This window comes from Numenius arquata, chromosome 6, assembly GCF_964106895.1.
Source record: "Numenius arquata chromosome 6, bNumArq3.hap1.1, whole genome shotgun sequence".
NCBI classification, from domain to species: domain Eukaryota; kingdom Metazoa; phylum Chordata; class Aves; order Charadriiformes; family Scolopacidae; genus Numenius; species Numenius arquata.
The window spans coordinates 8,435,866-8,459,433 of record NC_133581.1 but is presented as its reverse complement, the minus strand read 5'-3'; the positions used below and the strand labels follow the sequence as shown (position 1 = coordinate 8,459,433).

The 23,568-nt window shown below is 37.1% G+C and overlaps 1 protein-coding gene across 5 annotated transcripts in view; it reads left to right on the top strand.

Moving 5' to 3' along the window:
- Window positions 1–22,421, top strand: part of EML1 (EMAP like 1) — a 127,924-nt gene extending 105,503 nt beyond the window's left edge. For all 5 annotated transcript variants that reach the window (XM_074149688.1, XM_074149689.1, XM_074149687.1 and 2 more), the window contains 14 exons: window positions 294–404; window positions 2,747–2,842; window positions 3,340–3,474; window positions 4,445–4,544; window positions 6,666–6,820; window positions 8,039–8,164; window positions 8,422–8,553; window positions 12,613–12,680; window positions 14,142–14,230; window positions 14,735–14,832; window positions 14,961–15,048; window positions 15,235–15,330; window positions 20,412–20,542; window positions 20,847–22,421. In XM_074149688.1, the coding sequence (XP_074005789.1) occupies window positions 294–404; window positions 2,747–2,842; window positions 3,340–3,474; window positions 4,445–4,544; window positions 6,666–6,820; window positions 8,039–8,164; window positions 8,422–8,553; window positions 12,613–12,680; window positions 14,142–14,230; window positions 14,735–14,832; window positions 14,961–15,048; window positions 15,235–15,330; window positions 20,412–20,542; window positions 20,847–20,972 (1,551 nt within the window). In that variant the 3' untranslated portion in view covers window positions 20,973–22,421. The remainder of the gene's footprint in view (window positions 1–293; window positions 405–2,746; window positions 2,843–3,339; window positions 3,475–4,444; window positions 4,545–6,665; window positions 6,821–8,038; window positions 8,165–8,421; window positions 8,554–12,612; window positions 12,681–14,141; window positions 14,231–14,734; window positions 14,833–14,960; window positions 15,049–15,234; window positions 15,331–20,411; window positions 20,543–20,846) is intronic.
- Window positions 22,422–23,568: the final 1,147 nt, after the last annotated feature.

Here is a 23,568-nt window from a genome sequence, read left to right as displayed (position 1 = left end):
GAATTGCTCAGTGCCCATTAACTTCAGTGAACTAACAGAGATCAGTGAGACCTGATGTGTTGTGCGCTCTGGATAGTCAGTCCGAGATATTGGTCCTAAGCATGTTAATCAGCAAATCATTTGTATAGAATATCTGTGTTTACATGGATGACTCTAAAGAAGTTCTGATAATTTTTGTACCTTAAATTGTGATAAAATGCTGTGGGGTTTTTTTGATGTATTCTAATTTTTTTAAATCCTGATGGTTTTTTTCCACCATTGTTTCAGCTGTTTTTTCTGTGTCTGTTTTGTAGCAATTGCCACCACACGTGCGAGTCTGGGATTCTGTAACTCTGAATACCCTGCATGTCATCGGAATGGGGTTTTTTGACCGAGCTGTGACTTGCATTGCTTTTTCTAAGTCTGTAAGTAAAGTAAATGAACAATCATATTAAGAATGTCTGCTGAACAGGTCTTTGAAGTCTTTGATATTTGTCTTCCTTGAGCAAAACAAACTTCTGAGCTTTCTTTTCTCTGCCTCTTTAGAGGAGGAAAGTTTGCAAGCCAGTTGTTTACAACAGTTTATGTCATCACTAAGGTTAGCGGTATCTTTGCAGTCTTAGAGGTCTACCTTATGCATACCATAAAATGTAATTCATTTCTTCGTGGACAAGCAGTGGCAGAAGTACTTGTGTTCTCAAAATTTCAGTATCCTTACTTCTTCTCTTTAATCATCCCATTGCGTTTCTCCCTAGATAAAAACAGTTATTCTCACAGCAGCTTTTAACCTCCTATACTGTGTCAAAGAATGACTAAAGAAAGATTTTACAATGGCCCATACATCTGATTTTGGATTTAGAAAATGAGAGTTCTTATAGGATAAGCAAAATCTTTCACTTGAAAGCACAAAATGATATGGATAAAGGATTGTAAAAAAATTAGAATCCTGTTGCTAGCCTCTTGGCACCATCCTTTGAACCCTAGTTATCAGAGAGATAAAAAAAAGATGACATAGATGGCGTTCAAGTCCCATATAAAAATGTGAGTTTGTAACCTGCCACGCGCAAGTTTTGAAACCCTCCATGCAGAACAGAATCCGTAAGCGGTGTATGTGGTGCTGTCTGGTTGTCTCAGCAGCATTTTTAAAGAGGAGAGGACTAAACTGTGTATTCCACAGGTAAAACGTGCTTCAGTGAAATTTTTCATGAGTATTTGAAATCTGTTGGTGGCAATATTTTACAGAAAGTAGGAAAGAGAGGAGTGAATTGGGAGAGCTGGGTAAGAATACAAAGGTGAAAGACAACACAGGTCAAGATCACTTTTGAAAGATAAACAAAAGTAAATAGCAAGCAAATACTCTGTACATATCTCTCTGGAGGAGGAAGTATGTCCTCAGTAACAGAGGATTGCTATTGGCAGATGCCATAAGAAAATGTTTAATATGTTTGCTTCGTGCTGTGATTTCACAGTCATAGCTTGGCCTGTGTTGAGCATCGCTTGCCATCCCATAGCAGTACTGCTTACCCCATTTTAGACAGTGCTCTTGTCAGGCTACTTAGTCCCATTTCTGTCCCACCTCTAGAGTTGCATCGGCAGTTATTTTTGTAGCTGTGCTTGAGATGTGTATTAGGGGCTTATATATACACAAAATGAAACAGTGTTTGCCTGGGCCTTTTTTTCCCCCAAATTGGATCCATTCCCCAAAGAGGCTCACTCTGTGATAGTCCAGACATTTGTGGTGGCTCAGATCACAAGGCAGCAACAAGTGGCTGAGCTCTGGGTTGGGCTGTTTGTGTCAGCATTGATGCCAAAGGAGTCCTTGCGGAACCACAAGCTGTTCCAACAAGCTTATCTGCTGTCAAAGCTAATACAGCTGATGCCAAGAGCAACAGGATACAAAAATCATATTTGAATGGGTTGGGAAGCAATTAGACATTCCTTGATGGTTTATTCCACTGTAGACACATGGCTAGGAATGAACACCAAGGATTAGAAAAAATGGTCCAAAAGCTACCTTCCAGATACCTCCTGTTTGGAAAAAGACCTCGTGGTTGTACAGCAGTGACCATCACTAGTGAGACAGATGTTGGTCATCTCCCCTCAGCTCAGGTGGAGTCTCAGTTGGAGCTCCTCATCCAGGCTTTGGATTCACACATTAGAAATAATGGATACTGACTGGAGGTCTAGGAAATATGATGCATGAAGAAAGACTAAAAGAGTTAGGGTCATTAAGATTAGAAAGACTGATAGAAGACATAACTATAAAAAAGACACCTGTCAGGAATAAGTTGTTTTCTAATTTCTTACTACGTTCCCTGATTTGGATCCATTATTCCTATACGAAGAGTAAAATTGTTCCCTGTGTCCATAGCAGATCTGACAAGAAGTAATTGTCTTAAATTGTAAAGAAAGAAACTCAGTATAGTTATCAGGAAAAGCTTTCTTGGTAGATAATGGCGTGTAGTTTGCCTTGGGAATTTCAGTCGCTGAATATTTAAAGAGAGGTACTTGCCTAGTTCCTGACCAAGTCTGTCTGTCTACAGTTCGCAAGACTTCCTCCTCTAGATCCCTCTTTAGTCCTATTTTTTAATGATCCTATGAATTATTATACTTCATGAGATTGATGGGATAAATAAAAATATAACAGTTAAAGTGTAAATATTTCACTTTCATCTACACAAAAGTATTTAATTAGTTTGAATGTGTATTTATATTTTTCTAATATTGGTTGGGGGATGCATTAATATTTTTCCATGTTTTGCCTCAGAATGGAGGAAGTAGCCTCTGTTCCGTGGATGACTCAAATGACCATGTGCTTTCTGTGTGGGACTGGCAGAAAGAGGAAAAGCTGGCAGATGTCAAGGTGTGGCAATAAGATACTTTGTACTAATTGCTTGTATGTAAATGTGGATTTCTTGTCATAAAATGTCTTTCCCTATTTAACTTGTGCCTTTCTAACACTTTCACAGAGAATGTTTTCTCTCTGTTGAGATTATCCCAATAGCTTTTTCCTTAATTTTGTTGTTGTTGTTATTCTGGAATTGTTTAGAAAAGTCTAGGCAGCAATGATAGAAGCATGTGCAGAAAAGAAATGTCTTAAACTAATCTTTTGTGTAGAAATTTTTGTTATCTGACATGGTTTTGAAGGATAACTTTTGATACTAACTTAAAAAAACATAAAACCTTTTGACTTTGAACTATTCTACCAAAGTATTCCAGACTATGTTAATAAATGAATAGCTCAGAATTTTGCTTATATAAGGATTTGATTGGTTTATCTAACTAGAGAACCATTTCATATTGTTTTGTATTCTTTGAATTTTAAATTTTGATACAATGTTTTTCTTTTTTCCTTCCAAGTGCTCTAATGAGGCTGTATTTGCTGCAGATTTTCACCCTACTGATACAAATATAATAGTTACTTGTGGAAAATCACACCTTTCTTTTTGGACACTGGAAGGGAATTCCCTTATTAAAAAGCAAGGATTATTTGAGGTAAAATAAAATATTTCCTTAATTTTATGTTTATAGCAATGGTACAGTCATAAAGAAGTAAGGGTTAATAAGGTTTGAGTAAATCAAAACAACTGATCATTATTAAACTTGAAATTTTGCAAAAACTCAGGTAACATTCATGGTGTGACACAGGGAACTTTTCCATGAGTAAAACTTCTACAATGGAGTTTTGTAATGCGCTTGCCATTTAAATTTTGTTACATGGTATTTTTCATTCATTTTTAACTTCTAAGCTACTTGGGCAGTTTTCTGCCTCTCTTATTCTCGATGGTTGTTGCAGATGGAAAAGGGTGGTGGCCCTCATTGAGAACATTCATAGTTTGAGGGAGAAAAAGGCCATACACACTGGTAGCCAACAAACATTGTAATAAAGTCCTTGGAAGCTATAGCTAGTGATTTTTTTTTGTCCCCTTATATATTTCACTATTTTGTTTCTGTGAGTATTTTAAATGCAGGGTTTCAAAGCAGCCTTTCCGCTATTGAACTTTAGGATACTTTCAAGAGATGATTCCTCAGTTCTTACATTGCAGCCAAACTCTCTAGTAATACTTTTCTCCTAGAAACTTTGGAGTTAAAAATTGCAGTAATAAAGCCTGTTTGCATCTAGGCATTTCTAAATACTTGAAGCCTTTGGGATTATGCGGGAGTTGGGGGATTTGGTTTATCTCAGAGCATTCCTGGTCTTATGCTAAAAGTTGGCAGGCCTTCCCACTCGCTCTGTCCGCAATTTGTAATTAAAGGGTGCAGGATTAGGCCACCAACCTCAGCTGATGCATCTTTTGCCCTTGCACAGATTAACTGTTTAGACTGTAGGAATGTGTTTAACTCCTGTGTAGACATTTAAACAATAATGGAACTGTATAAGACTAAACTAAATCACTCAGAAGCATACAGTTAAAGCGAATGGGTTGTGTGTTGCTGTGAGTGTATATTTTTCATAACCACGCAGAAACAAGAGAAGCCAAAGTTTGTCCTGTGTGTGACCTTTTCTGGAAATGGTGATACTATTACGGGAGACTCAAGTGGAAACATTTTGGTTTGGGGGAAAGGTAAGACAAGGTTGAAATTAATAGTGAAATTTTAATATAAAAGACTCTGAATTTTTTACATGAATGTAGCCTCATTTTAAGAAGAATAAATTTTGTTTGTCTTGAGTTCTCTGCCAAAACCAATCCAGCAGATTATGTCCGGATTTTCCTCTACGAGCATCTAAAGATGCTGACTACCTGACTGCTAGAGCACAAAGTTCTATAGAATGTGTTCCCTATGGTCAAATGTTTAATCATAGAGCTATGCCAGCATGTATGGCTTCTACTGATGGAAGGAATGGCAGGAAAAGCTTTTTTCCTTAATAATATGACAGTAAAAAACACTACTAATGTAATTGATGATCTCCAGTCTCCTGTACTCTTGGTCTGTAGTGTTTGCAAAAATTATGCCTACTGACATACACTTTTAAAAACACAACAAATAGCTTTATTTGTTTTTCTAGGAAGTCAAGCTAAAATATATGCAGATCTAATTGAATTCCTCAGCTTTATTTCAAAAGAACAGATGGATAGGACAAACTTATTAAAAAGCATTTTCTAGAAAGAAAAGACTTCTTTTTTAGGAGGGGTAGGCAGCAGGAGGCAATGCCTGCCAGAAGGCAAACAGCAGCAACATCCTAAGCCTTTACGTGGTGTGTGAGATTCCATGCATAGGAATAAGGAGAATCCCCTAAAGGAGGCCTTATTAGTAAAGGAAGAAGGGTTATGGGTGACGGCTGCTTCTTATTTTCAGTGCCTTCTCCCAAGATATTCAAAGGATATAAGACCTGTGAAGCAACATGGTGAACCAGTTACACAGTTGAGCCTCACTGAGCTGATTTTGTAGACTTTTTTTATCCAAGGACTATCAGCCAGTTATCTCCTCATGCTTTCAACCAGTACACTACTGTTGAGGAAAGGGGTGGGTATGGTGTTTGTAACTCAGCTCCTCTCTTATTTCCCTTTTCTTTTTCCTATGATAGTTTAAAGCAAGACTCTTGAACACGTTTCCTTCCAAACATAGTTTAGAAATTGCGTAGTCCTATCTCCTCCCTGTTGTTGGTTGTTATTTGGGACTGCCAACAGAGAAGGGAGACAGTGGCAGCTGCTGGCACAGCAGGGTCGGTGCAGTGCACCGGGGCTGGTTTGCCTTCATACCAGTAGACTAATTTCTGCCTTGACTGCAAGCAGCCTCTTCTGCCCTTTCTGGGGAATTCTTTGTCTTCTGCAAGGTCTCCTTACTTCTGCTGGTTCTTTTGGAATGGACAAAAATGCTGTTCTTGTTTTTCTATCATAGCACAGCATACTTTCTGTGTCTTTACTACTTTTGACTCAGAGCTCTATGTTCAAGCGAGGGCTGCTTCCATCAGTTTGGAATACCCTTAATAGAAAACGCTTTTAACTGACACATTATATCCGTAGATGTGGGTAGAAGTACATAGGATTTATAAAGGAAAAAGCAGTTGTTTCTTCCTAACTTGCATCAGCTCCTTGCTTGTGTTAAAGGTATCCAAGCTTTGATGGAAGGTGCACGTTTCAGTAATAGAATCCCTAGTAATCATTTCTTTATACTTCATAATAGTAACAGTTCATCAAATTAGAGATATTTGATCCAATGTAGTTGGTTAGGTGGTGTCTTGAGTCTAAGAATGTACTTGAACAAGCCAAGCTCACCAATAAAGAGGTACAGGCTCTTTCACAGAGTGATTCAACACCTTCTGCCAGACATGCAGAGACCTCTAGCTTAGTCAGGTTTTGGTGCAAGTCCGGTGTCTGGATGATCACAAGTGACTGGGTCATAGTTTTTTTGTTGATAAGGTGCATAGTGCTACTGCAGGACAAATGTGATGTCAAAGGGTTTAGCTTAAACCCCCAGGAAAGGTTTAAACAAACCTATTTTACTTCATGTTTGAACTAGACTGAGGAGTATGTGTACTTTTCATTTTTGAGACGAGGGGGAATATGTTCTTAAGATGTACTAAATCAGCCCCTTCTGTGGGTCTGAGCATTTTTGTGCAACATTCCATGCCTGCCATAATCACCGTTTAAATATAATGCTCGACAGGTAGTAGAGAAATGGAGAAAAAGAACTGGGGGAAACTGAGTATTTTGCTAGTAATATCTTCTTCTTCTTCTGTCTAGGTACCAACAGGATAAGCCACGCAGTTCAGGGGGCACATGAAGGAGGAATATTTGCGCTGTGTATGCTGCGAGATGGCACACTAGTATCAGGAGGAGGAAAAGACCGAAAGCTGATATCTTGGAACGGAAATTACCAAAAACTTCACAAAACTGAGGTGATATAACCTTACTTGAAATGACTCTGCTATTCAAAATGAAATTTTAGCTGTCTTCTGAACAGAGCTTTTTAAATCAATTTTTTTCTTATGGATGTGTATTCTGTGGGAAAGCAAATCAATGGCAAAATGTAACATCATCTGAGTCATCAAGTCACTCCTGTGATAGCCTATTCATTAACATAATATATCCTTTTTAAGATCTATTGTAATTGGAAAACAAATCTTGTATTCACACTTTTTCATTTTATTTCTTCCTTTCTTTGCAATTAATAATGTGAGATCATTTTTCATTTCAGAGTATTACACTATTAAAATGTTATCGTGTTTTCCTCTTTTCCAAAATGATGTGAGCGGGTTTGGGGGCTTTTAGTACTTACATTTTTTTCATTAATTTCTTGATTAGTATTGGGTTTTGGGGTTTTGTTTGTTTGGTTGGTTTTTAAAAAAAGAATTTCTGAAAATTATTTCAGTTGCTATGTAGGAACTTAAAAGATTAAAGCAGAATTTGTTTGGACAGAACTACGTGACTGTTTAGATACTGAAAGTAAGAGAACAATCAGCATAAAACTCTGAGGAAGGGTTTGAACTCTACTATATATTATTAAATGCTGCAACTATATATGCAACTGGAATAGCATGTCTGTTTTGGTAATTCAGTTTTTACCACAGCACAAGGTACGTGCTGCTTGTGCTATTTTTAACCATGACACCCTTCTTTCTCTTTTATTTGTTCATACTGTGGTATGCCTTGTTATTTTAAATTTTACATCTTCCCTTAAACTTTATATTGGAGGTTTGCACTGGCTCTTTCAGAGCCTAGGCTGCAATTAAAACAACATTCCTTACAAGAAAGTACTAGTGATACAAAGCCTGACACTATCTCTGAGTAGAGACGCTTAGTCTGATATTACGGATGCAATTAAATTATGATTGAGTTAATACAGCATGAAGGAGCCTTTTCTGTTTGTTGAAATACTTGTTTTATCTGTACAAACAGAATGTTCTGTAGATAAGGATGTCTTGTAGTGTTATAAAGACAGTTACTGAGCTAACGCAAGTTGTTATAAACTTTTGAAAGTCAGGCATATATATTCATCTATTCCATTTCTTCTCTGTGCAGCATTTATTAAAATGCATTTGCTAGGCCATGTGTCTTTAAAAATAGCTGTGCTTGACAAATTGCCTGAGTTATCTGTTTGTCTGTTATGACCACAGATTCCAGAGCAGTTTGGTCCAATAAGAACAGTAGCAGAGGGAAAAGGGGACGTTGTATTAATAGGAACCACTAGAAACTTCGTCCTACAGGGCACGCTATCAGGAGATTTTTTCCCAATTACCCAGGTAAGCTGCTGCCTTACAAGAATGTTTCTAAGTATGTAATAGCAGTAAAGGTATTGCTTAAAGTTAAGTATCATAAATACGCATTTGATTTATTATTACAGTACTTTCGGCAATAAATAACATTATAAATATGTGTCTAAGCGCCAATGTAGTTTTCTAATGTGTTAATGTATCGTTTGGTCATTTTAATCCTGTTTAAACATGTTCAGTTGTGATGGTACTGTCCTTCTTGTCAAGAAACGTTTCTGCTTGTGTAGGGTCACACTGATGAGCTTTGGGGACTTGCAGTCCATTCCTCTAAACCTCAGTTCTTCACTTGTGGACATGACAAACACATTACCCTCTGGGATGCTACAACTCATCGTCCTATCTGGAACAAGATTATAGAGGTATACATTTATTGAACACAACTCTACTCCCCTCGTAGAACTTCTCAAGTAATTTGGGTTTTTCATATGATTATTGATTAAAAATACCTTAAGGTATTAACTTGAAGAAAAAAAATGTGAGAGTCGTAAAGTTTGTCTTTCGGAAAATGGATGTAAAACTCTTAAAACCAAGAATTTTAAACCCGAGGTTATATGGATCTATATGCTGTATCATAGAGAAGTGTACAGTGCTGTTGACATATATATTTTTTTACTAGGAATTTATAATTTAAAAGCACTTCTGATCAGGATTACTACTAGTACTACCTCTATCCTAAGCACGGTAGTCAGAATTCAGAAGGAAAATACTTCTTTGTCACATTTTTTGGCCGCCTTAAATTATTTTCTATGATTTATTAGTGGTTTTATACATCCTGTTCACAAACAAACAAATTTGTTTCTTAGAGTTTCACTTCCTGTCTCTATTATGAAACTTGGTGTTTAGGACTTAGATGCTCAGTTGTGCATCTGCAGACTCCTAATGGCTTTGTGGTGACATGTGATCTCGTTGTCGACATGTATCACGAGGAACTGAGTTTTTAGCATGTGTTTTTTGACACCTGATCACATTTCTAAATATTTACCCATAAAAAGACATTGGCTTATCTCCTAGAGACAGTGAAGATGCTTTTATCCCTCTATTTTGAAATGCCAGTATCACATTTTTTTCAGTCTTCTCTCTTTTTACATTTTTTTTGATAGATGTAAGAACATGATTTTTTTGAGATAAAAGCACTGATCACAATAAACAAATTACTTCTCAGTCTTTCTTATCTGCCCTCTGTACAGTGGAAAAAGTAAAAAATTAGTTCAGGAGAAAGAAACCAGACCTAGGGTAGATATATATCCAATACACAGGTTTGCAAATCAAATTGTAGCCAATAACTTACAGATGACCCTCATGTTGCTGACAAAAGGGCTTTCTGTGTGATGCAGTAGAGAATCCTTTATTAGTTTACATGACGTTTTGAAAATCTTAATTATGCAACATTTTTTCATAAAAAGATTGTTCATTTTCAGGCCTACATAACACTTTTAAGTTAGATAGAGCTAGTGTTGGTAACACTTATTGAACACAGTGCACCTGCAGGAAGTGTACGCTGTGGCGTCAGGCTGAAGCAATCTTAAGAGAATAGCATTTATCCCTCTCCAGTTGTATGCACATTCACCAACCAGGGGTGATTTAACAAGTGGAAACGGGAATTTATTCTGTCTAACCAAGGGCATATGTTCTAAGGTCCATATCTTTGTTGACCTCTAAATTAATTGGAGGGACCAAATCGACAGTTTGGCTGCCCCAGAGGTGGAGCCCTATTTTCACAGTTCAGCGCCTCGGTTATAAAGACAGATCGGCCTGTAGTATAAGAAATTAAAAGACAGGAAAATAACAGTAGTTCTTTTGATCTAAAAAAATGGAGATCAATAATACTAAGGGTTTGGCCTGAGAAGCAAGTAGATAATTGCATTTTCCTACTTTCTGATCATTTTAGTGTTTAAGATATGTTAATATGATTGGGATTTAGAACTAAGCGCTCTCCCCTTCAGTCTGTGGGTGCTGTGCTTGGGCCTCGGGGGAATGGCCAATCCTCGAGATGCACCAAAATCTTCATGTGCCTGCAAATCTGTTGAACTGCTACCAAGAAGCCAAATGCAAGATCAGATAAATACCAGCACATTTAGGTTATGAACTTCAACAATAAAACATATTTTTAAAAATCAGTAAGCAGTTATAAGCCAAATTTTCCTTGGTAGACTCTCTAAGAAGAGAGAAACCAGTGCCTTTTTTTGTTTTGAAATACAGCAGTAGCAGTGTGCTGTGTTGTGTGGTATGGAATGTGAACACACTAGATTGAATTGCACATGAAGGATTTCTGCAGAGTAACTCAGACAATGACACAACTGGAAACTTGTACATAGGCCTTTCTGCTCTTTATCGTAGTTTTTTATGGAGACTTAATTTGATTACTTAGAAATGGCGCACAACTGGTTTTGTGCAAGTCTCTTATAAATATCCTGAGGTGGAAAGTACCATTGGTTCCATTTTTTATGCTTTCCTAATAAATTTCTTTTTTCTTGGGAAAAAATCATCATGTAATTCAATTGCAGGTACTCATGTGAGCCTTTGCTCACTGTAAAGGTGTATGGTTTTGTATAACTCATGTACACTTTCCAAAACACTGGGAGAATAAGAAGTTAGTACTTCTGATATATTTCTCATTACAGGAACGATACACTGAGGATGGCCTATAGTCATGAAGAGAAGTGCAAAATTTGGCACTTTGCTCTCTTGGAGTCTAAAGAAGAGAGCATTTAGAAGTTTGGGTTGATAGTGAAATGTCATTAGTGGAGATAAGTACAATATGGGGAATAGGAACAACTATTAATTAGATAAGCTGCTATCTCAGGTTACTTAAGAAATCATCAACTCAAAAAAGGACATAATTGTTTTGTTCTTTGAGTCCTCTGGTCCTCTGAAAAAAAGAACTGGAATGTAGCTCATTATGACGTACAGTGAATTTCAATTAATATTTAGCAGGTTTTTTTCAAATATAAGACACTGTCTAAGAAACTGTTGCTATTGAAATGTTTAAGAAACTGCTTTCTTTACCTGGATTCTTTTGAAAACATCAATGGCAACAGCAGAAGAACTATTAAACTAGACTTAGGTTTATTTTTTTTCCCCTCCAAGTACACACCACTTCATTAAGCCAAGATTTCTATTATCAATCTTGACAATAATCTCCTTACTTACCACTCAAAATGTCTGAGACTTTCATAAATCGGTAACTGATTATCTAAATAAATCATTTCATGTTAATCTGTTTATCATAAAGATCTATGTAAGCTTTTTAATGTAATTATAAGTACAAGTTACTGCTCAGATTAAACTCACTGTTTGAACTTCTGGTTTGTTCAGGAGAATATTTTGGCGTTTACTATGCAATCATACTTTATCAGCAAGTTTTCCTTTCCGGACTATTGTAGTGGTTTAGAACCTGTGTATAGAAATCCTGCATCTCAACAGTTCTCTGAAATTTCTTTAGAGTTAGTAACGTCTTTTAAATTAATCACTTGTTTAAAATTAATGAGTATATCCCTTACACACAGCTCTAGAGTTAGTGATTACAAATTGATAAAAATATAAGCAGGTTTACTAAAATGGCTGCAATGCAATATTATTTTAGAATACAGAAAATCAAGGACATAAGCATTTCTGTGAGATGTTACTGGATTTATTTTTGCTTACATTTTAAAATTATTTTTGGCAGGTATTAGAAAAAATAAGCTATTAATTTGGAGACTTCCTTCTATGACCTGAAGAGTTCTGGAGCTCATTGTTTGTAACTGAACAAGTATTAGAAAGAAAATGCTTACCGTGGTTTTTAGGCATATATTTAAATTGCAAGAAAACCCCTGCAATTCTACCCGTCTCCATAATAATACAATATACAAAGTAAAATGTTTTAAAATTGCATATCAAAATTAGAAACCCACTTTATGCCCTTAATCTCCCACTAAGCTGCACCTGGCAGATGCTGGGAGAGGTGTTGGTGCACGTAGAAGTTAGGCTTTACCCCTCCATGCGAAGTGATACCTACCTTTTGTTGAACAAGGTATTGCTTGTCCTTTAGACAGTGGGTAAACTGCAGCTTTGACACTTAATTCTTAGGTCAGGTCTAATTTAATAAGTTATTTTTATCTCTTACTTGTTTGTGATTTGCTGAGGAGCTGCCTTTGCCAATGTTATTGTTACGAAATCACTTGCCACGTTATTTTTAGATAGTGAAGAAAAGAAAACGGTGGCCTTGTATAGAGGGGGAAAAAGTCTGCTGGGTAATACTTCAATCAGTTAAAAATGCACTTTTCCCCCTCAAGTTTATATTTAAAAAAAACACCAAACCAAACACCGTAGAAGACCAACAAGAGAGACTTGCTCTATTCGTGAGGCAGATAATTGAACTGTGTTACTGTTACAACCTGGTCTGGTAAAAAAGTGCGTTTCCTTTTGAAACATTTTAGGATCCAGCGCAGTCTTCAGGTTTTCATCCTTCGGCATCTGTTGTTGCAGTAGGGACACTGACCGGAAGGTAAGATGCGCAGAGCTACACCTTGGGCACCAACAGACTCTACATCATTTTTCCGGAAACCCTCGTCTGGGGCCAGTAACCCCGTGTTTGCTGGGCGTTGCATGAACACAGCACTTAGAGCTGGTCTCAGCCCTGGGAGAGCAGGAATCTAAGAGCAGTGGGAGGAGATGGATTTGGACAGGGGAGGAAGTCTAGGTCAGCAGTGAGACTATGCGCGGGAGGTCCTGTCACCACACCAGTGACCTAAATGTTAAAACTTTGTGTCCGTTGTGGCAAGGGAGAGGCTAAGGGAGGAGTTTGAGATAACAGCTTAACCTTGCAGTTGCATGCAGAGGTCTTCTCTGAGGCTTCTAGGGCAGCATAGAGGGAATCACATAGACAAAAGTTGCTCATTGGAAAATTTAGTAAGTGGTTTATTTTCTCTAGTGCAGTGACAACCAGAGGCTTTAATAAAAAATTTGGCAAATGTTCCACAGTGCTAGACATAGTGTAAAAATGCATATTAAGAGACTTGTTCTGCCTGAAGAGTGTAAGGCACAAACAAGACAGACAAAACCGGGGTGAAAAGAAGTATCTCCATTTTACAGGGCAGATTGAGCCCTCAGTCGCGTAGCGGGTCAAGGGCAGACCCTGGGTTTAACCTGTCTTGAGAGAAAGGAGCGCCTTTGCTGTAACTTCATCCTCTCCTTTAATGTCACTTGAGGGCAGACTTTGCTGTTAGTACTGAAAACAGTTCCACTTAACAGGGAACATACAGAATGCTTATAGGTTATGAGCCATGATTATTTCGGATTGTATATCATTCCTAAATGATTTACTCTGGTTACTAAATTTACTTTATTCACTAAATAAAGTAAATCAAAAGGAGAAGCTTTGAGAGGAATCTTTACTTTGTCTTTAATAATTTGATGCAAGTATTGAAATGCAAATTTTATCTTTGTCTTTTCTACATATTTCCACAAACTATTTTATGTTATTAAAATTAATTTTTTAAAAATAAAATTTAATAAAAAATTAATAAATTAACTAACTTAAAATAAAATAATAAATAAAGCTAATCCTTCTATCAAAAGAGAATGGTCCTGATTCTTGCTTGTGTTTTCCTCTGCTCTATGATTTAATGTAGGTATCAATTTTAACATCAGCATAGCATAGAAGGAGGGTCGTTAAAGGAGAAGGGTCATTATATGTAATGCCTACTTTATTCTAATGCGTGACATAATGAAAATCTGAAGATTGTTGTCAGGGTCAATGTCTGATCAGTTTCTTTCCCATGTTTTTTAACCAGGAAAATATCTTGTGTGTTGAAGTAAAAATAAACCAAACCAAGTAGCAGTTGCTGTTTTTCTTTTCTTGGTGTAAAACTTATGCTATTTTGACAGAAGAAAAGTTGGTCAAGATTACAGTGGATTTAAATTCCTTACGGAATGATTTATTGGCCTCTTTCTGTATTTACAACAGGTGGTTTGTGTTTGACACGGAAACAAAAGACTTGGTCACTGTACACACAGATGGGAATGAGCAGCTGTCTGTAATGCGTTACTCACCAGGTTTGAGTGTGTTTATTTACTGCTTAAAAAAACCAAAAACGGTGAATTTTTTTTAATTAAATTTGGGGTTGGTTTGTCCCATTTGCCATACTGAAGTTAAAAATAAATATGCCGTGAAACGTTGCCAACACTGAATGGGTGGTGTCTTAACCTCTAGTTTTCTTTTCCTTCCTTCCCTCCCCCACATGTTCAATACTGTTTCACTGGGAAGAAAAAAAACAAGGGTGACGTAACTGTGCAGGTTGTTGCAACCAGGTTAGCCCTAAATGGGCTGTAGCTGCTTTCAAAAGTGTCATGTGTTTTTAACAGTAATATTTGCTCTATAAGCTTGAAACATGAATCGATATGTATCTGAAAAAGAAAAAAAAAAAGTTTTTTTTTTTTTCACTTTATAGGATCAGAGTCTTTAAGAACAGTTCCTCTTGTCTGTGACACACTAACTTTTCAAAATTAGCCTAAGTTCTTTCTTACAGGAATAATTACTGTTCACTTTTGTGTTTACAGATGGAAACTTCTTGGCAATAGGTTCCCATGACAACTGTATTTATATATATAGCGTAAGTGAAAATGGAAGAAAGTACACTAGAATTGGGAAATGTTCGGTAAGTAACCTTTTTTTTTCTCCAGATTCAATATTAAAAACTTTAAGTATGTTTTGTAGCACTGTGTTAATACTGTCACATTGAGAGATACTGTTAGTGCAGTTAATACAATATTTTTCTCCTTGTAGGGTCATTCCAGCTTCATTACTCATCTGGATTGGTCTGTTAATTCACAGTATCTCGTGTCTAATTCAGGAGACTATGAAATCTTATACTGTGAGTAAGAATTGTATTTAGTGCTTTTGTGCAAAGTTCAGGCAGTCTAATGCAGATTTAAAATTTAAATGAAACCATATAACTGCCAAGATAGACCATATGTTTTAATTCATCTGGTGCAATCAAAAATCTATACAATTTGAGAAATTAAAATGTTGTCATGTGGTTGGTTTTTCTCTTTTGTAGGGGTCCCCTCAGCTTGTAAACAAGTTGTGAGTGTTGAAACAACCAGAGATATAGAATGGGCCACTTACACCTGTACTTTAGGATTCCATGTTTTTGGTAAGTGACTTTCCTCTTACAAGCTTTTACCGTTCTTGTTATTAACAAACACTGAGATTGCCAACTTTTTCTTATGAAACATGACTATTCATATTAAGGGGAAAAATAGGGAACTTCTGTTATGCCATTTTTATTACAATCTGTCCTCTTATTTCAATCCAGAAAGACTCTGATTTAATAGTCTTGCTAGCTTCAAGTATAAATATTAAATTACAGCATAAATGGGAGACAAGGAAGAAATCACACGCTGCCCTTTCTGTCACACTAGAGCTGCTTCTCGTCATTTCTAATTTAAAGTACCAGTTCTGTGGAATTATTGTTTAATTAGGCAGCTACTTGGCCAAATCCCCTTACTGTGCAAACACAAAATGGGTAGCAGTCCCTGTCATTAAGTACTTATAATGTATTTTGATACAATGTATACCAATTAAATTAGGTGAAAGGAATGAAAGACGAAAGAATAAAAACGTAGCAAAATCAGGGTGGTTTGTTTCCATGGGACTTCTCTTCTGCCAGTTCTGAAGAAGCCGCTTTCCCCAGTGTACTCTGAAGCTTTGTACTCATTCCATAACATGTGCAGAACTAGACAGATCTTTACAAAAGCTGAGTATGAGAAGCTTCAAATTCTTGAGTCTTCAAGGTAAAATAGGAAGCCACAGTAGAAGTTCAGATAAGAGTCTGTTTTAGTATAAGCAGTAACCAATGAAGATTTTCACCCATGTTTCAAGCAGAATAGATGCAGTGATGTGTTTGAAGGCAGCCAGAAAGCACATGTTTTTAGAGCCTAAAAATGGGATGGCAGTAGCAATATGCTGGGAAGACACATTCAAATTTTGTACAATTTAACTGACAAGCAGTTCTTGGGTATCACTACAACATGCAGAGTTAGTAAAAGGAGGAAATCCTAGAAGACTGGCTGCATGTTGAGATAATGTGTTTCTCATATGAGGGATGAAGGCCCGCATAGAACTATTAACATATTCCTGGGATTTGAGTATACCTGTTACACAGTTACAGAGCTACAAAGTCTTTGCATTTATCAGGTTCAGGTATTCTGAGATGAGAAATACTTTAAGTGAGTATTCCTTACTTCATAATTTGGATTTCTGGAAAATATAGTGCTAATAGAATACGGGGCTGCTTTTGGTGCACAGAGAGTCATAGGAGAGGAGTGTCGCACCTGAGAGGGTTTTTCTTCCCCCCTTGCAACAGATCAGCTTTTGGAGCCAGACTGTGGAACAAAATCATCTACTGGGCCAATGGGGAACTTGTAGAAAATGCCTATACATTTTTATACTTGCAGTCATCCATGCTGAACTGGTTTATTGTAAGCTGAAGCAACAAGGAAGAGGAATAAATAAAAGTAGCTGCTACTTTTAGTAATGTTGTAGAGATTGGGAGGATGTTCATCATATGAATGGAATTTTAAAGTAAAAGAATATAATTTACTCGGAAAGCATATTCAATGCACCGGGAGAGAACATGGTGCTATATATAGTGAGGATTCATAGCTATACAGTTAGGTTCAGACTGGGAAGTTACAAAGATAATGCATAATAATTAGATGAAAAAAAGAATATGAATGGTGCCAGGGTTATACTGTTGCCCATCCTTCCAGAAAAATCAAACGATTAGAATTTTTTAAATAGTTAACAGAATCAGTCAAACCACAGGAATTGCTGAGGACATGAGGTTTTAACTATTCCAGTGTCTTTTGGGAAAGAAATTGCAGTACAGTGGTTAACCAGCAAGTTATCAAAACTCTTGATACAGGAAATAGATAAGCACCCGGAGGGGAGTTTCTTCCAGGTTTGATTCTGGGGAGTTGGAAAGAATTTACTGAGAATGCGAATGCCAGTGGAATTAGGGAAGTATGATCCTTAGTAAAGGAGGAAAAAAGAGCAACAGAATGAAAATAATGGACTTCAGGGAGGCAAATTGCAAAAATCCAAAACCCTGTTAGGGAAGATCTGAAGTTAGAGAAAGGTGGTGGTATTTCCTTAGATGGTATGAAGGGCACAAACTCTGCCAGTCCAGAGGAAAGATAGGAGTGGGAGCAAGACACAAATTTGGTTACACTGTTGTTGACCAGTCCTACAAAGAAGAGGAATGCAGAAAGTAGCTGTTGGAGGACCAAAGAGACACCTAAACAAAGCCTAAACGTAAATGCATACTTGTGACAAGTACAGAAAGGGTCAATGACAATATTGGCCTGCTCTGCAGAGAGGAGAGATGACACTTCTAAGGCTGAAGTCTTAAAAAAACTGACACTTTTTCTTTTTTAATATGTCTTTATTGGAAGACTTAATACAATCTGATGGCCAGTAATAAAAGGGTAAGACCTCTGCTTTCAGCAGAGCAGTAGATTGGAAAGTAGTTAGAAGTCAGATATTTTCAAAGTATCTGAGTGCGGTGAACCTTGTTGTATCTGTGAAAACAACCGGTTAGCATAATCTCAAGTCCGTTAGTAATTATTTTCAGGACCTCGCAGAGAACAGGCAAAGTACTGGAAAAATGGAGAATGAATGCAGTATCTGCAGAATCATATATTTGCCTACAGAGCCCACATGGAGAGGATAAAATGCAAAGTTAGTGGCTAAAATAATAAATTGAAGAAGCTCATAAATTATAAATTGGAAACCACTCCGGTAATGTTGGAAGTCACTCTACTATTCAGTACTTTGGGGCCTCAGAGCAGCCAGTATGAACAGTCTTCAAACGCTTGCCGGGATTGCCCCACAGGACGTAGATGAAAAAATCACATCATCAAGGACATGAGGCTTCTAGTACATTGATTTTTCAGTAGCTACTGGCTGACTGAAACTAGGAATATTTTTTTCTTACTCTAGCAGAACCACCTAAAAATCACAAATTGTATGCATAGCACTCGCAGATCAACATAACCAACACAGGGGGGAAAATGAACATTGATCTGTTGAACACCTGTCTTCAAGCATGGGAACAGATTAGTCACCCTGGAAATGGTTACAGATAATTCAACTGAAAATCAACAGCATATAAAGAAGTGTGTTCAAGGGAGGACGTTTTAGTGATGCAAACACGTGTAAATGTGAAGGACTAAAGACTTTGAAAAACTTACTGGGCTGTATGTTTGTGCAAGAGCCATGTGCTGCTGGATGCGTAACCCAGGCATCAGTTCCCTATCACATGCCCTGTTTTGGAAAAATTAGTACTTGAGGTGTGGGGCAGGAACAGAAGAAATCCCAGGTGCTGTGCAAAGCCTGACAGCTTTGCAAGCAAAGCAGAGCTCAGACTGGTTGGGTTCAAAACTGACTAGAAGACTGTACACTGAATATTATGTTTGAATATATATATTAATAGCATGGATGATAAAAGAGCTGCAGGATTAGCAATTTGTCTTGAGAAACAGAGGAATGGTATGAAAAAAAGGAGGCAGTTGAATAGAGACAAACAGGAGAGCAGAACCCAGTTGTCCAAATAGAGACCAGAGGAGAGCAGGCAAGAGAGCAGATATGCACAGAAAGATGAGAATACTCTTGCATACAAACTGAACGTGAATCAACAGCATTATGCTGTTGTAGGAAAGGCAGATGCATTAGTGGGATGTCTAATGAAAAGGATGCCATCCAAAATGTGAAGTAATCGTTCATTTATCAGTATCTGCTTCAGTCACAGCTGGAATAGCTGCTTCTGGTTTTTGCACATTGGTCTAACAGATAACGTGCTGACTAGTAAGAATAATTATATGTCTAAATATTGTTGTGGGAGAAGAGATGTAATGAATGACTTTTAGAGAAGAGGAGGAAGAAAAAAGCATGGCATCAGTCTTCAAATGAGAGAAAGGAAACGGTCTCTTTCCATGTCTGCAGAGGATGGGAAAAACAAAAGGACTAATTTTTCAGCAAAGGGGATTCAGTTTACATATTCTGAAAAACTGTCAGTGAGGCACTGAAATAAATTTTGAAAGAGCACAGAGTTTCAAAGAAAAACCCTGATATCATCCTTTCCCCATTTCAAAATGGCAATCTTGGTTCTTAAACCATTTTCTTTAGGGGTGATTTCCAGCTTGTCATAGTGACCTCTTGAGAAGACTCCTCTCCCTTTTCAGCTAGCGTTTGGTGTTCACACAGCCTCTTTTTTGTCAAAGCAGTTATTTAAAACAGCCTCTCTGTGCCTCTTCATTCTACGTGTTCACAAATGGGGTTTTTGCCAAATCCTAATGGCAGAACACGCATTATAACTGGTTGTGTCAGTGGTCTCTGAAAGTTAGGGATCATTTTTGTCGAGTAGGGATTAGATAAAATCTGAAATTCCTAAAAAGAAACAAATAAAAAAGCCCGCAGTACCGCACACAAAAAAAATAAAAATTCAATAACTGGTTGGATTTTATTACAATTACAATTTATTACAGGCAAGTATTCAGAGGCTTTAAAGATGTGGTGCAGAGATTAGGCCCTTGCATTGATGAGCCTACAGTTTAATTTTAGAACACCGCTTTGTGTGAGAACAGCAAGGGGTAGAGTACGTGAGGAAGGAGAAGAATTACTTACAGTAAAAAAAAGCATTTAAAAAAATTATGTAGGTTCAGTTTCTTTTTGAGGAATCTATTTACTAAATAACACTTCAAACTACTTAATTTCTTGTTTCATAAGTTTTAGACTTTACTAATATGAGGAAAGTTTGTTGAATCATACATAGGTAGTTTTTTAGACTACAGTAGTTTGAAGAAATTACTTTAGCTCATACAAAAGCAGAAGGGAAAATAAAAGCAGTAATTGTTATTTTTCTACATAACCCTAGGAATATTCTTTTAGGCTCAGACACATGACCATAATTAGTCAGAATTGTTTTCTTCAAAGTAAGAAGCACTTTGCTGACTAGAGGAAATAAAATATTTGTTTATGTGTTTGATTTCCTATTAGGATCTGGTCTTTTGCTGGTACTGAAGTACACATACTGACTCAGCTGCAGTTATTTTTATAGGTTTTTCTTTTTTTTTTTTTTAAACAAGTCATCCTTTATTAATATTTTAACAAAAACTTAAGTTGTCACACTTATTTCCATTATAAAAACCTTTAATTAGTCCCTCTGTGTTTCAGGTGTATGGCCTGAAGGTTCAGATGGAACAGATATCAACGCTGTCTGTCGATCACATGGGAGAAAACTACTATCAACGGGGGATGATTTTGGCAAAGTACATCTCTTCTCATATCCGTGTTCACAGTTTAGGGTAAGGTATTTCAAAACCATTTACTCTCGTACAAATGCATTAAATGTTGTTTGCCTATGTACAAAAAAAACCCCAAAAAACAACAACCAAACAAAAACAAAAAAAGGAAGAATGGGAATATGTATATGCCTAAGGGATTCACTTAAGGTTGACTTGAGACTACAATTAAATTTAAAATTTAATTTAATATTAAAATGCTTGAAGAGAATGATGTGATGCCTTGGTTTCATTGTCGTATGAATGTTATGTTATAAGGATATGTTTTTATGACAGTTTATATTCTCACTAATATGGTGTTTTCTAGGCTCCAAGCCACGTCTACGGTGGACATAGTAGTCATGTAACTAATGTAGATTTTCTCTGTGAAGACACCCATCTCATCTCCACAGGCGGAAAAGATACAAGTATTATGCAGTGGCGAGTCATTTAGAGGAAACATCAGTGTGAACATACACAATTGAGTCAACCATGCATAGAACTTACGAATAAACTGCATGTTTAAAACTTAACAGTATGTTTGCAGTTTAGCCTGGTCACTGTGATTTATTTTTTTTTGTTTAAAAAAATTCTTACAAACCTCAGGAAAATGAAGCCCTGTGCTGGTTACCTTACTCAGTCTAGTGTTCGTTTTTTTTTTTTTTTTTCATTGTGTCACACCTTAAGAATGATCGTTTTCCGTTGTACAATATACAATGCAGTACAAGTTGAATATAAGAAATGTGGCTTGACAGTTTGCAATACAGTGGTATCAGCGGAATGTGACTATCTTAAATGTTTTCTATAAACACTGCTAAAATGGTCACAAAAATGCCTTTCAAAGACTGTATATATGTGCTTAATTGTTTCACTATCTACACTTTGTACTGTATATCTACTTGTTTAGAAAAATCTATGACAATGTCAAGGTACCGAATTGTTTCTGATGGATGATGATGAATAGATACAAAAAATATAAACCGAGATGGGAGATGCAAAAATTGGTGTTTTGGACCTGAAAATGTGAATGCTGGTAAATTTGCATTCACTTGGGAACGTCACACCTTGGGTATCACCCGTGAGGAGTGGTGTTCTCTTTCTAGTGAATCAGCAGGTTATGCCCCAGTTTGACCTGAATATCTCAGCAGAGTTTACAGGTGTCTACGTGGTTCAGGTGTTCCATATGAGTTTAAATCTTTTTACTTGTACATGAACAATTTCTTTTTGAAAACAAAACAAAAAAGCTTGGCCACATCCCCACTATTGGTTGATATATTTAACTAATATGTATATTAATCAGCATGAAGCTATATTGTACATGTATAAGATTTTAGCAGTTCATAACAAATGGTAAGGCAATCTAGCTTTACTTTTTTATGCTTATGGATATTGTATATTTGTATTTTAAGACCAAGTAGACCAAGTCTAAAGATATCTTTTTAAGCGTACCATAAACCTGCAGAGGGTAAAGGAAGTCTTGGAAGCCTACATGAGATATTACTGTGTAACTTCTGGCCCCTGTGTTTTGTGCATGGATGGATATTTATAGTATGAAACAAGATTGTGTTTTGCAATGAAGTAACAGTGGAGGTGGTATAAAATGGTTAAGAAGGCCTTATCAATGTTGATTGTGACACAGATTGAAATGTATTGTTTACTTTGAGGAATGTATCAAGAATTTTAAAAGAGAGGAGTTCTAAGCAGACTCGAAAAAGGTAATATTAAAATTTTGCTCGTAATGGACGGTAAACGTTAATTCTCTGAACTCTAAAGCACTGGTTGTTTAGAGTGATTTAAATGAAATGGAATCAATAAATTTTGAAACTTTTTTATTACATCTCCAACCTCCTACACTGAAAGTGCAGGACACCAATAAACATGTATTAAAGTGAATTTTCAATGCATTCTTCCTGTTTAGTAAAATATCTTTGTTTCAACATGAAATACTTATAGATGGGCTTTAACTTAACAACACACATTTATGATTTCTCGATTTAGAGCTGCATTTGAAAATATTTGGGAATAAAATCTAGATTTTGGGGTACACAGTTTCATGCGTGAGCATGACCCTGGGAATGCGATCCCTAACGCACACCTGGGGAGTGAAACTCCAGCGTCACGGCAGGGAAGGACACGCCACAGGTTTTCATCTGCAAACTGCCTTGGCTCTGCCTCCTGGTACACACCACTTATTTCTGAGCCCTCGGCTGGCGGAGGAGTGTCGTTCCGCTGCACAGGGCTGTGCTCATGGCAAGAGCACCTGACAACCTCCCTGTGTTATGGAATTGTCCTCAGGAAAACCAGGGTTTCAGGGTCACTTTAACCCGCTGTCATCTACCACTGTCACTGAAGGAAGAGGTTTTGCCCCTGGCTGCTTATCCCCATCCCGTGAAGCAGCACAAGAGCTGTTGTGGCCATAGGGAGCATCCAGCTGGGAGATGGACCCAGGTTAAAATCGGTTCGAGGGAAAGGGAAAAAAACCCAACAACTACAAACCAGAAACCCCTTTTTCTCAGTTTCCTTGTCTGATTTAGCTGTGCAGCTCTATGAATGCTTGTTCTGAGCTTTTACAGAAGAAGGAGTGATGTGGAGAAGAAAATAAATGGGCAGAGGAGCACTGGAACAACTTTTTTTGGTGGTGATGTCAGTCTCCCTCTGCATGAAGTGTGTGAAACTAAGGCATAACATCCCTGCCCTTTCTAGGGTTAATCCTAAGAGGTTGTGACAGGTTCTCATCTTGTCTGGGTACTTGGTAGATTATGCCACGATACCTTCTGTTTATTAATTATTTTTTTTTATTGCATTTGCAGACGGGGTGCTTTCAGGTTTCTGCTTTCAGAATTGTAGGTGATTTGTCATTACCTGCAAGAGAGAAAACAGGAGCTGCAAATTGGGTTGGCTCATTCCCTTTTCATCCTTCTCCCACGGTGCTACTTTTGGGATGTAATAACGTATTTGTGATCCCTTTCTTCATTTTAAACTATTATCCCTTACAAGAAACAGAGGAGGAATCCTGCAAGTTCATCCCTAGGGTTACTGATCAAAGGGGA